General features: G+C 40.9%; 1 protein-coding gene across 1 annotated transcript in view; it reads right to left on the minus strand.

Annotated features, from left to right (window-relative positions):
- Positions 1 to 4,921: 4,921 nt before the first annotated feature.
- LOC101350058 (aromatase) overlaps positions 4,922 to 13,054 on the minus strand; it is a 36,587-nt gene continuing 28,454 nt past the window's right edge. Inside the window, exons 8-9 of the mRNA XM_004377661.1 lie at positions 6,507 to 6,748; positions 4,922 to 5,225 (exon numbers count right to left, since the gene is read on the minus strand). Coding sequence (XP_004377718.1) covers positions 4,977 to 5,225; positions 6,507 to 6,748 — 491 coding nt within the window. The 3' untranslated portion in view covers positions 4,922 to 4,976. The remainder of the gene's footprint in view (positions 5,226 to 6,506; positions 6,749 to 13,054) is intronic.

Genomic DNA, 13,054 nt, shown 5'->3' on the forward strand with positions numbered 1-13,054 from the left:
AAGATGCATTGAATTGGGCAAATCTGCCACAAAAGACCTCTTTAAAGTGTTGAAAAACAGATGTCACCTTGAAGACTAAAGTGCACCTGATTCAAGCCATGATGTTTTCGATCACCTCATATGCATGTGATAGCTGAGCAATAAAGAAGGAAGACCAAAGAAGAATCGATGCCTTTGAATTATGGTGTTGGCAAAGAATATTGAATATACCATGGACTGCCGAAGAAGGAACAAATCTGTCTTGGAAGTACAGCCAGAATGCTCCTTAGAAGTGAGGATGGCCAGACTTCGTCTCACATACTTTGGACACGTTATAAGAAGAGACCAGTCCCTGGAGAAAGACATCATGCTTGGTAAAGTAGAGGGTTAGCGAAAAAGAGGAACATCCTCCTCGAGACGGACTGACACAGCGGCTGCAACAATGGGCTAAAGCATAACAACGATTATGAGGATGGTGTAGGACTAGGCAATGTTTCGTTCTGGTACATAGGGTCGCTTTGAGTCAGAACCAACTCAACGGCACCTAATAACAATAACAAATATATATATATATACATATATATATATAGAGAGAGAGAGAGATTTATATCTGCTGCAAAAGACCTCTTTAAAGTAAAATAAATATATATTGCAAGTACCACGTCTGAAATGATTAGCAGTTAGGGAATAGCCTAAAGGAACTTGATAATTTCCTTCTGAGGCAGCTGTTGGAATCCATACCTTATTACTACCACCTTATATTAGTGCCCTCTTACAGCATGTCCCCACACTATCTCTTTTAGAAAGATCCTCAAAACGTGCATGGGAAATAGATAAAGCAGAGAGTATCATCCACATTTTTATGGATGAAGAGACTGAGATATTTCTGGCTTCAAATTCCTGTGGTGGGAACGAGGTGGGATATGAACACGTTGCTGGAGTTTACCCAGCATCACATGACTGGAGAGTGGGGAACTGGGACTAGAACCTCCAGCCTTTCAACAGTTCGTCCTGTTACAAAGAGGTTACACAATAAGAGGTATATGTAAATACTACTTGTTCCTTTCCTAGCTGAGTGCCTGAGGCAAGTCCTCCAGACTCCCTGGGGCTCTGTCTTCTCATCCATACAATGTGGGGATTATTGGGTGATCATACTAATGTGGGAGTTGTTATGAAGCTTAAAATGAAATAATGGACCTGTCAGTGGGGACTTTCATGCTGCTATGATGTTGAACAGGTTTCAGAGGAGCTTCCAGACTAAGACAGACTAGAAAGAAAGGCCTGGTGATCTACTTCCAAAAATCAGCCAGTGAAAACCTATGGATTACAATGGTCCAATCCACAGCCAATCACAGGGAAGGTGCAGGGCTGGGTAATGTTTCTCTTTATTGTGCGTGGGGTCACCATGAGGCGGGGGCTGGCAGGACAGCAGCTAACAACAACAGCTACTACTGTATGAATGGAATTTTGATGTCATGAGTCAGCCTAATTACTGAGCATCATCATTATCATGCCCACTGGTTATTGAGAGCTTGACTCCCAGACACTCTGCCAAGAGCTTCACATAAGTCATCTCTTCTAATGCTCACAACAGCTTTCTAAAGTAGTTATTATTCCCCTTGGATTGACGAGAAAACTGAGGCACAGAGAGATCAAACAGCTTGTCCAAAGAATGTAATTAAGAAAAGCTGAGCCCAGATCTACTGCCTCTCTGCCCATGAAGTCTAAGAGCTGAAAGGAACTTTAAAAATCACCGGGGCCTTCATCGCTTATGATGAAATCACTTACGACCTTCATTACAAGAAGTTTGTGAATGATTTGCTTTTCGTTATTAATTAGAGTGGATTTAAGGCTAATTCTTATAACTATATTCTTACAATGATTCTGATTTGTTTGTAATGCTTTCTTGATGGTAGAAAAAGGGGCAGAGTATACCTAATGGGCTGAGCTTAATGACCAGGTTGTCCAGTCTAAATGCATTCCACTAGTCTTGTTGTCCTGATGGAAACAAGCATGTGGCTATTGACTCCCTAGATATAGGACAACACCTGCTAATAGCTGCAGAAAGGAAACGAGAGAGTTCAGTCAGGGAAGCCCTTTCTGGGCTGAGCCCTGGAGGGTTATGCCTGTGGCTTTACCTTTTGAGCTAAGTCCAACTGACAGTGCCACAAATCCCAGTCAACTCATTAATTAGACAAAGTTTAATTTAGCAATGGCTTTTCTGCAAGTATGAGTGAGAACTTCATTCCCACACACCAGCTGATACAGGAAGTGGGAAGGAGTCCATCTAGCCTCCTTTCCAGTGGGCCAATGCCACACACTTCAATGGACTATTAGCACCATGGGTGGTGAGAGGTGCTGCTTAGAAATAAAAAGTGGCAATTTCCAGTGAGTGTTTCTTGATAACGTGAGGACTTTCTGAAAGTGATCCTTTTCCACTTGGGAGAGGGAAAAGTGGGATGTCAGTGAAGGCATAGGGAGATGACTGGTAAACCTGAGGATCGGAGGGTACAATTGTCCTCACAATTTAACAACAAAGAGCTCATGTATGCATGCATTTCACTGATAATTTACACATTTCAGTTCTTTGAGAAAGGATTACAAAATAGAATCCACAGCACATTCAAAGGTGACAAGTACTTAACAATGAAGCAAAATTCTGAAGAGAAAAACACGATTTTCAAATACATGTTCATCAGCCTACTGAAAAGTCAGCAGTATTCCAAATTCCTTAGGCCAAGCCCATACAAACATATAGGGTTTATCCATACAGGCCAAGCAGAGCAATAAGTTGAACAGTTACCCAGTTTAATTTGATTCTGGGAGAGTTTCCTTGGGTCACACAAACCAGCACTTCTCTTCTTCCTGTCCTATACACCCCCCTCCAGTTCCCTAGTTTTCTCCAGCATGTTTTTTGTATGCACATTACCTATAGACAACTTAATAAACCTTCTATTTTACTTTGACTGTGTAGACATAGGCCTTGGCTACATATATACATACAAAATACATGTAGATGTTCCAAGGGAATTGGATGGTGGGAGTACACTAATCCAAAGTTTGTTTTCCTCTACTAAGCAGCTCTAGCAGAGGCAAAGTAAAAGCATGTTAACGATTATCAAGTGAATTAACTTGGACATATTAAATCTAAAATTCTAGCCTTGCTTTCAGGGGTCTGGATTATTTCAATGATTGTCTAGACCTCATTATAGACATATCCAAATATACAAGCATATTTCTGAATACTTATAGGCCATATAGATGCTCCAAAAAATTCTAAGTTCAAATAAATCAAAATCTACTCAGCTGCAATGGGTTTGGTTTTTGGTTTATCCTTGAATTCTTAGACTACCTGCCTCTTGCACGTGGGGTCTCCATAAGTCGGTATCAACTCAATGGCAGTGGGTTTGGTTTTGGTCTGTTTTTTCTTAGTTTCTGAAGTCAGTTGAGAATATCTATAAGCAAGAGTGTCTATTCAGCGCTGATCTTGAGAGTCAACCTGGAGTCAGAACAAGGGGGATGGGGATGGAGTCCAAAAGAAAACAGCTCCTGCTTTGAAGGAATGTATACGCTCATTTTATAATCAGTTGTTGCCCTATTGTCAAACATTATGATGAAAAACATATTCAAATGTTGGGATAGCTATTGACTCAATGGCAAACATTTGCATACTTATAAATATCCAGGTAGCTGAGTTTAATTTTTCAGTTTTAAAAATGGCATTCAGTAGATTTAGCCATATTGGCTATATGACACAAGTAAAGGGGTATTTGAAAAATTAACCCATTTATTTGATTCCCTCTAGAAAGCTAATTCCAAAATGTGCATTTTCTTTATGGCTACATACAGTGATTCAATAAACTAGATAACTGTTAAATCTCTAAATTGCTTTTTGTAGTGTAAGATCTTGAGGTAGGATAAAAAGATGATCTCAGCGGTTCAAACCTGACCATATTCTCTACTAATGTGTTGTCCTTGGCTTTGGGGTCATGGAAAGAAAGACAGGAGGAAAATGTCGATGAAGGATAATGGAATGGCAGGAGCATTCCTTAGAGGTTCGAACCCACTGGGTTGGAGAATTAGATATAGATCAGAGGACTTCCCCTCCCCCACATCATGGGAACTGCTGCAAGTGTTGGTAGATGCCACTATTTAAAGTCATTTCTTCATTAGCTGCACTAATGGAGCTAAGCAACAATGCAAACATGCAAAAACAATTTTTATTTGAATTTGAAATGTATTATGTCTTTTTTTCCCCTACAACAGATATGTGGGCCTATTTATATGTTACTCACGCTATTACTAAATTAGCTTGAATTACCTGAATCTACACACATTGTAGCAGAGGTAAGTGGCTGAGGCATGAACTGAGAAACTAGGAAAGGGTATAATCAGATTTAAAATTTTCCACAGACAAGTTACATATGGATAAACTAGAGTTCATTGGTTACCATTAATTAGGAAAAGTCAAATGCTGTTTTTGTAAGCATTTCTCCGAAGACTATGAATCATGCAGCCCCTACCCTCCAAAACCAAATCAAAGCACTTTTATTCACACTAGCAGGTGTGTTTGGCCTCAGTTACCCAGACATTTGCCTGGCCCTTCTATTTGACTTGAATGCTTCTGCCTTGAGTTAAAATGCCCTCAGGGAGGGCAGTGGCGATCCCATAGGAAGCTGGGCATACTTTTTTTTGCTGATGGTCTATTCTTTCCAAAACAAGTTTTGTGGAATTGGGTCTTTAGGGCTACAGTTTGTCCTCTGACCATTTCCCCTGCAAACTGTTGGCCTCTGTCTTTTCTCTGGCAGCCTGGTTCTCTGGTTTAGGCAAGACTGGATGACCGATAGCTCCTGGCTTGCTGACAACCTGTAGGAAGTGTGCCTACAAAATGCCACCGAGTTTTCACTGGGAGGTTGATACTACATGGGCAAGGATGGATGGCTTCTGTGTAAACTACTGATGAGAAATGCTTCAGAGTTGGTACTGACCAGGCTTCTTTAGTGTTGGAGGTACTTGTTGAAATTTCTTGGGGTAAAAATCATTTCCAGCAAGTTGCCAGTCTCATCTGGGTGCAGGGACAAGTCATTTTTTTTCTGCATGTTTTCAATACACCCTCCTTGCAGTGTCTTCACGTGGAATCGTCTCAGAAGTGTAACCAGGATGGCTTTCATCATCACCATGGCGATGTACTTGCCTGCGCAGCTACGGGGCCCAAAACCAAATGGCTGAAAATACCTGTAAGGAACCTATGAAAATGATCAGACAATTAGTGAGGGTATGAAAGGCTAGAGTCATACAGTCTCTGATGCACCCTGAAAACACAGTTTTCAGGGCATCAGCCACACTACTCCTTCACTGAGATGAACTACTGTCACTCAAATAAACCCTTCTCTCTGTCCAGTTTGATTTACCCGTTGTCATACAGACCCAACCTCAGACAGTCCCCAGCTTTGTTTTTCATGTAAATGTGCTGGGCCAAAGCAATGCAGATCATTGTACTACAGCCGATGCTGGTACACTCAACCAGCTCTGTGGAATGACCATAGCTCTACTATTCTGCAAAGGCAAAGACTATTTTTGTGTGATACCCATGTAACCTGATAAAAAGGGACAAATTTGGGCAACAATGTGGATTCTTGGCTATCAGTGCCAAGCATCTAAAGATTTTTAATTATGCAAAAATTTATTTTTTGGTCCACATTATAAAATCCTTGTGGGTGGGGACCACATCTGTCTTGCCCACATCTGGACTTAGATAGCACATAATAGGTGCTCAGTAAGTTCTTGTTGACCAATTGTCTGGCTATATGTGGCATTGTTTGTATTGCCTGTGTATAAACAAAATGAGTCAGAGAACTGGATTAATTAAGGTCATGTTTCTACACCATATGCAAATGGAAAGAGGGCACTGAGGGAATGGTCTGGAAAATTCAGGTTAAAAAACTCTGTTGCTTAAAATTTGATATAATGAATGCAGAATATCCAGTGTATATTAATTATAGGAAAAGAAAACAATGGAATCTCTTCTAATTACTGAGTCTCATTTAGAATGGGACCTACTGCTCATGGGGCCATTTGATGAACCAAGACAGACTGCAGAAAAACAAAATCTTTTAGTTTCATTTGATTTCCATCTGAAGCAGAAGTGCACCTTCCTTTGCTTAGATGGTGCTACGCTGAGTTTACATGGTGGCGAAGTGATATGTTTAAATGGAAAAGTAAGGTAGTTGGGTTAAAAAATATTAGCCTTGTTTGAGCCTAACTAATGGCCTGGGTTTTTCACATTTGACCTATTGTGTGGCCACCACATTGACACTTTCCAAAGCTGGAGACCCAGCATCCTGAGCTTGAGGACAGATATGGTATTCAAGCTACGGGAAATGTGTGTTCCTGGTGAGAAAGCAGGCAGAGGGGAAAGAGTAAAAAAAAAATGAAATGTACAGGTGCAAACACACAGACCCAGATCGAATTTAACAGTTGACATTTTCAAGAGTGGCAGACTCAGTGTTAAGGAAGGGATCTCTTACATTCTTCTCAAAGTTTTCAAGAGTAAATTCATTGGGCTTCGGGAAAAACTCGAGTCTATGCATTCTTCCAATATTCAGGATAATATTGGTCCCCTTTTTCACTGGGTAGCCATCGATGATGTCATCTTGTAAAGCTTTGCGCATGACCAAGTCCACGACAGGCTGGTACCTCATGCTCTCATAAATGAAGTTTTCCACCACTTTTAATTTTGGCACATCATCAATCCTTATATCTCTTTCACCTGTGGGAATAGATTAAAAAGGACAAAGAAGATAACGTTAGTTTCAGTATGTGATAGACATTAAAGCTCCTATAGTTTCCACAGAACATTTTGCTCTTGGTTGAAGAAAAAAATAGATGTATAATTCTAATGCACAGGCCCTAATTTAGAGGTTGCAAACCAGCAACCTGGCCCAAATATGTCATATTTTGTGCACAGAGTATTTTTAAAAAAATCAGATTTGAAGCCAATTATCTTAAAACCTGGAGGATTTCATAGAAAATTCTGAATTTCCAGAAAAATCAGTAAATGAGGAAACACTGGGTCCACATTTGCATGGCAACAATGGGCTGGAGTTGAGTAGCCAAAGACCCGGTTAGAGGGAACAGCACTCTGCAGTTCCGTGTAGAACCATCCTAGCCCATTTCAAAATCAACCTTATCTGCCTGGCCTCTGAGATACTTGAGTTTTTGTCCCCTACTCTAAATTATAGGGGCCATTCATTCCTTCTCTTGACTTGTAAACAAAATAGCACCAACCATCCCAGAGATGAATGCCTGGGCTGAGTCTGTATAGTCAAAGTCAGACTTAATCAGTTTCAGTGAAAATTTTCTCCCCTCATGGTGTAGTGGTTAAGAGCTTGGCTGCTAACCAAAAGGTCAACAGCTCGAAGCCACCAGCTGCTCCTTGGAAATTCTATGGGGCAGTTCTACTCTGTCCTGTATGGATTGGATTGGAATCGACTCGACAGCAAGAGGTACGTTAACAGATTGCCTAGCAGTTATCTGCCCATAACAGGTCACCAATTGTCCCTCCCCATCTCATCAAGAACACCCTGCTGAGGTAGGTTGGCAAGAATTCCCCTGTCCCCACCATAACAAATTAGGTGCCTCAGATTAACCCTAGATTAGATGGGAAGTAATGGACATCCCCACTGTCTTGGTTTGGCCTGATGCTGGTCAGAGTCTTGAATTACTTCCAGACTTGACAAAATTTCAGAATATCCTCAGATGGGCTTCCACTTTGCAGAATCAAAAATGTCCAGGGTCCTAAGGCCGCCTTATCTGCTGTACAACTAAGTCATTCAGGTAAGGTCTAGTTTGCACTATAGCTTTTCAGTGACCAAAGAGAACCTCTTGATGTTTGGCCAGAGAACTCTAAGAGCCTTGCCTGCCACATCTTGCTGTTTGCATACTCAAGGGTCTAATGGGGTATATATATTTGGAGTGAGAAGGTAGAAGGAAAGATGTTGGCGAAGGAAGCCAAAGGCATTTGAAGTAATTACTATGTCTGAATATCTGACAGGAGATGATGGAGGGAGGACATACACATTTGTGAATGGTTTTGCTGTTTTCCCATCTTTGCAGAGGTCAGCTGAAGTATAGGGGAGTATCAAGGGGTGCAAACACTTTTCACTTCTCAAGGAAAGTATATTAAAATTGTATTAAAAGTTTATGGCCTCAAAAGCAAATTTCTACCCCTCATGTGATTTGGTTCCTTGGTTTGGAGGTTTAGGGTCATGGTTTCATGAGACATTTCAGTTAATTGGCCTAATAACATGTTTAGTGTTTTTGTCCTACGTCCTAGTTCATTGTGTAGTCTTAAAAGCTTACAAGCAGCCTTCCAAGGCACACCAATTGGTCCCTATTCTCTTGGAGCAACAGAGGAAGAAGGAGAGTCAGGAATAGGAAGAGGATATGGAATGGGTTGCTAATTGCCTCCATGAACAACTGCCTCCTTTGCCATGAGACCAGAAGAGCTGGCTCATTACTAAACATTTTGTTCAAAGATTCTATAGAAGAATCCTGATCAAAAGGGGGAAAAGGCAGATAGAATTTCAAATTTTCATGGAATCCAGTTTTTCTGGAGTCATGAAGGTTGGATAAACCCCTAAGAATATTGTCCTGAGATAATCTTTAAACCCTAAACCAAAAACATCCTCTGAAGTCTTCTTAAAACTAAACAGTACCGTATTTTTATGCAATATATATATAAAAAAATACTAGCATAGCATGCTTATGAAAATACCTCATGATGGAAGGGGGTGGTTGGCAAACAAACGTAGTTGTGTAAAAATACAGTAGTTTAGCTTAACTAATAAAGAATGTCTGCCTTGAGCATTGTGCTCTTTTAAGATCTATCTATATGTGATCAAATTGACAATAGCAAATTGAAAGATTAGATAGGAAATTTAGGGGGCATTGAGTTTATGTTACAGGAGGAGGAGCAACTCAGAAAAGAAGGGTGAGAATAGTTGCTGAACTTGAAGAATGTCATCAATGTTACTAAAATTTACATGTAGAAATTGTTGAATTGGTCTAATCTCTAAAATCTACAAGATACTGCAAAACCTCGACAACAAAAAGACAAACAACCCGATTAAAAAAATGGGCAAAGGATATGAACAGGCACTTTCCCAAGGAAGACATTCAGGCAGCTAACACGCACATGAGGAAATGCTCACAATCATTAGCCATTAGAGAAATGCAAATCAAAACTACGATGAGATACCATGTCACCCCAACAAGGCTAACATTAATCCAAGAAACACAAAATAATAAATGTTGGAGCAGTTGTGGAGAGACTGGAACACTTATACACTGTTGTGGGAGTGTAAAATGGTACAACCACTTTGGAAATTGATTTGACACTTCCTTAAAAAGCTAGAAATAGAAGTAGCATACGATTCAGCAATCCCACTCCTTGGAATATATCCTACAGAAATAAGAGCCATCACACGAATAGGTATATGCACACCCATGTTCATTGCAGCACTGTTCATAATAGCAAAAAGATGAAAACAACCTAGGTGCCCATCAATGGACGAATGGATAAACAAATTATGGTATATTCACACAATGGAATATTATGCAACAATAAAGAACAATGATGAAGCCGTGAAACATAACATGGAGGAATCTGAAAGGCATTATGCTGAGTGAATTTAGTCAGTTGCAAAAGGACAAATATTGTATAAAACCACTATTATAAGAACTCAAGAAAAGGTTTAAACACAGAAGAAAACATGCTTTGATGGTTGCGAGGGTGGGGAGGGAGGGAGGAGGTATTAACTAACCAGAAAGTAGACAAGAATTATCTTAGGTGAAGGGAAGGACAGCACACACTGCAGGAAAAGTCAGCACAACTGGACTAAACCAAAGCTAAGAAGTTTTCTGAATACAACCAAATGCTTCAAGGGACAGAGTAGCAGGGACAGGGGTCCTGGGGACCATGGTTTCAGGGGACATCTAGGTCAATTGGCATAACAAAGTTTATTAAGAAATTATTCTGCATCCCACTTTGGTGAGTGATGTCTGGGGTCTTAAAAGCTAGCGAGTGGCCATCTAAGATGCATCAATTGGTCCCAACCCACCTGGAACAAAGGAGAATGAAATACCATGGACACAAGGAAAGTATTAGCCCAAGACACAGAAAGGTCCACATAAACCAGAGACTTCATCAACCTGAGACCAGAAGAACTAGATGGTGCCTGGCTACCACAATGACCGCCCTGACAGGGAACACAACAGAGAGTCCCTGATGGAGCAGGAGAAAAGTGGGGTGCAGAACTCAAATTCTAGTAAAAAGATCAGACTTAATGGTTTGATTGAGACTGGAGGGACCCTGGAAGACATGGCCCCCAGACTCTGTTAGCCCAAAACTAAAACCATTCCCGAGGCCAACTCTTCAGACAAAGATTAGACTGGACTGTGGGACATAAAATGATACTCGTGGAGAGTGTGCTTCTTAGCTCAAGTAGATACATGAGACTAAATGGGCAGCTCCTACCCAGAGGCAAGACGAGAAGGCAGGGAAGGTCAGCAACTGGTTGAATGTACGTGTGAAATCTGGGGTGCAAAGGAAGAGTGTGCTGTCACAGTATAGGGAGAACAACTAGGGTCACAAAACAATGTATGTATAAATTTTTGTATAAGAGACTAACTTGATTGTAAACTTTCACTTAAAGCACAACAATAAAAAAAAATTGTTGAATTGGAGTATGTTTTCTATGTATATCCTCAACAAGAACAATAAAATAAAATAAAGTATAAAAAAAAGAAAAAAGCAAATTCTCCCCTTATTCCCTGAACTCCACCTTCACTCTTCAATCTTTCTTCATTCCACTGAGGTTGCTTGTTGAGTTCTCTCTCCCTACCACCTGTGAGCTCCATGAGTGCAGAGGGATGGCACTGCACCTAGCACAGAACCTGATAAGAGGCACTCGAAAAAACATTCCGGAATTTGGAGCCTGGACATTATTCTTGTTATTTGCTATCTGCCCTGTCAAGCAATTTCCCACCTGTAGTGACTCATCTGCAGGCCCTTTCTCTCACATATTTAACCCTTCTTTGAAACTTCCTCTTATTGTCAACTATTTCAAGCAGCACTCAAATGAGTTTAAAAACCAAATAACTTGTTCACAGGGACTGTGTCAGGTCAAGAGAGAAAAGTTTACATAGTTACTGATATCTCTTCACATAGGTAAGAAATGTGCTCCTCCATTGGACTAAACCAAAAGCTAAGAAGTTTCCTGAACATAACCAAACACTTCGAGGGACAGTGTAGCTGGGGCAGGGACCTGGGGACCATGGTTTCAGGGGACATCTAGGTCATTTGGCATAACAATGTTTATTAAGAAAATGTTCTGCATCCCACCTTGGTGAGTGGCGTCTGAGGTCTTAAAAGCTAGCGAGCAGCCATCTAAGATGCAACAACTGGTCCTAACCCACCTGGAGCAAAGGAGAATGAAGAACACCAAAGACCCAAGGAAAATATTAGCCCAAGAGACAAAAGTGGCGACATAAACCAGAGACTCTGTCAGCCTGAGACCAGAAGAACTAGATGGTGCCTGGCTACCACTAATGACCGCCCTAACAAGGAACACAACAGAAACTCCCTGATAGAGCGAGAAAAGTGGGGTGCGGAACTCAAATTCATGTAAAAAGACCAGACTTAATGGTCTGACAGACTGTAGGAACTCTAGAAGACATGGCCCCTGGACTCTCTGTTAACCCAGAACTAAAACCATTCCCAAAGTTGACTCTTCAGAGAATAGACTGGACTACAAGACATAAAATGATACTCGTGAAGAGTGTGCTTCTTAGTTCAAGTAAAAGATACATGAGACTAAATGGGCAGCGCCTGTCCGTTGTGAGATGAGAAGGCAGAAAGGGATAGGAGCTGGTCAAAAATGGACACGGGAAATCCAAAGTGGAAAGGAGGAATGTGCGATCACATTATAGGGATAGCAACTAGGGTCACATAACAACGTGTGTATAAATTTTTGTATGAGAAACTAGCTTGAGCTGTAAACTTTCACCTAAAGCACCATTAAAAAAATTTTTTTCATTAAAAAAAATAAATAAATGTGCCCTAAAAATGTTATCCATGTGAGGGAAATTCCAAACAAGTAATTCTGTTATCTCCCAGAAAGCAATTCTGATTTCTTACAAATATGGCAATGTTTCTAGGGAAGGAAGGTGAAGTCAGGGTGCAGTGGGCAGAAGGATGCTGAGAGAAGCAGAGGCACAGCAGTGAAGAGGTAGTGTTGGGAAAGAGCTCAGTGGGGACCTGGTGGTTCCCCTGAAGAGAAAGAGAGGACAGAGGACAGAGGAGGAAAAAGGGTCAGCATTACTGAATTTAGCGGGAAGAGGAAAACTGATCATTCCCTCACCTTTGCTATTGCCTTCTCCTCCTCCTTCTGCCACCAGCTGGAAGTTCATTTGTGAGTGGGTTGCTTGAAACCCAGAAACACTGCTATAAATGACAGTCATTTTCCTGGGTGGACCCACAAAAGCCCTTTATGAATGATAAGGTAGGAAGAACAGTGTACATGATCCCATATTTTTGTAAATCAGTCAACCAACTCACTGCCATTGAGTCAGCTCCAACTCATGGATATCCCACACCCCATGTGGTGTGTCAGAGTAGAACTGTGCTCCGTAGGAACACAATGGCTGATTTTTCAGAAGTAGATCACCAGGCCTTTCTTCTGAGGTGCCTCTGGGTGGACTTGAACTACCAACCTTTTGGTTAGCAGCCAAGTGCATTAATTGTTTACATCACCCAGGCAACCATGTATATGTGTTTGTGTGCACACAGAAAAAGATTTCAAAGTATTCACAGTAAACTAGAAGCAGTGGTTACCCATAGGGAGCGGGAATAAGGCTGGGGAGGGGAGTGGACAAGATTAGGAGATGTCACTTCCTGCTGTATACATCTCTCTATTATTCAAATTTTTTCAATGAGCATGTGTAATCTTTATAACTAAAAAAAAAAAAAAAAAAAAGAAAAAATATCTTTTCAATCTACCTGGCTTGATAAAGG

This window comes from Trichechus manatus, unplaced genomic scaffold (genome assembly GCF_000243295.1).
Source record: "Trichechus manatus latirostris isolate Lorelei unplaced genomic scaffold, TriManLat1.0 scaffold00052, whole genome shotgun sequence".
Classification (NCBI taxonomy): Eukaryota; Metazoa; Chordata; class Mammalia; order Sirenia; family Trichechidae; genus Trichechus; species Trichechus manatus.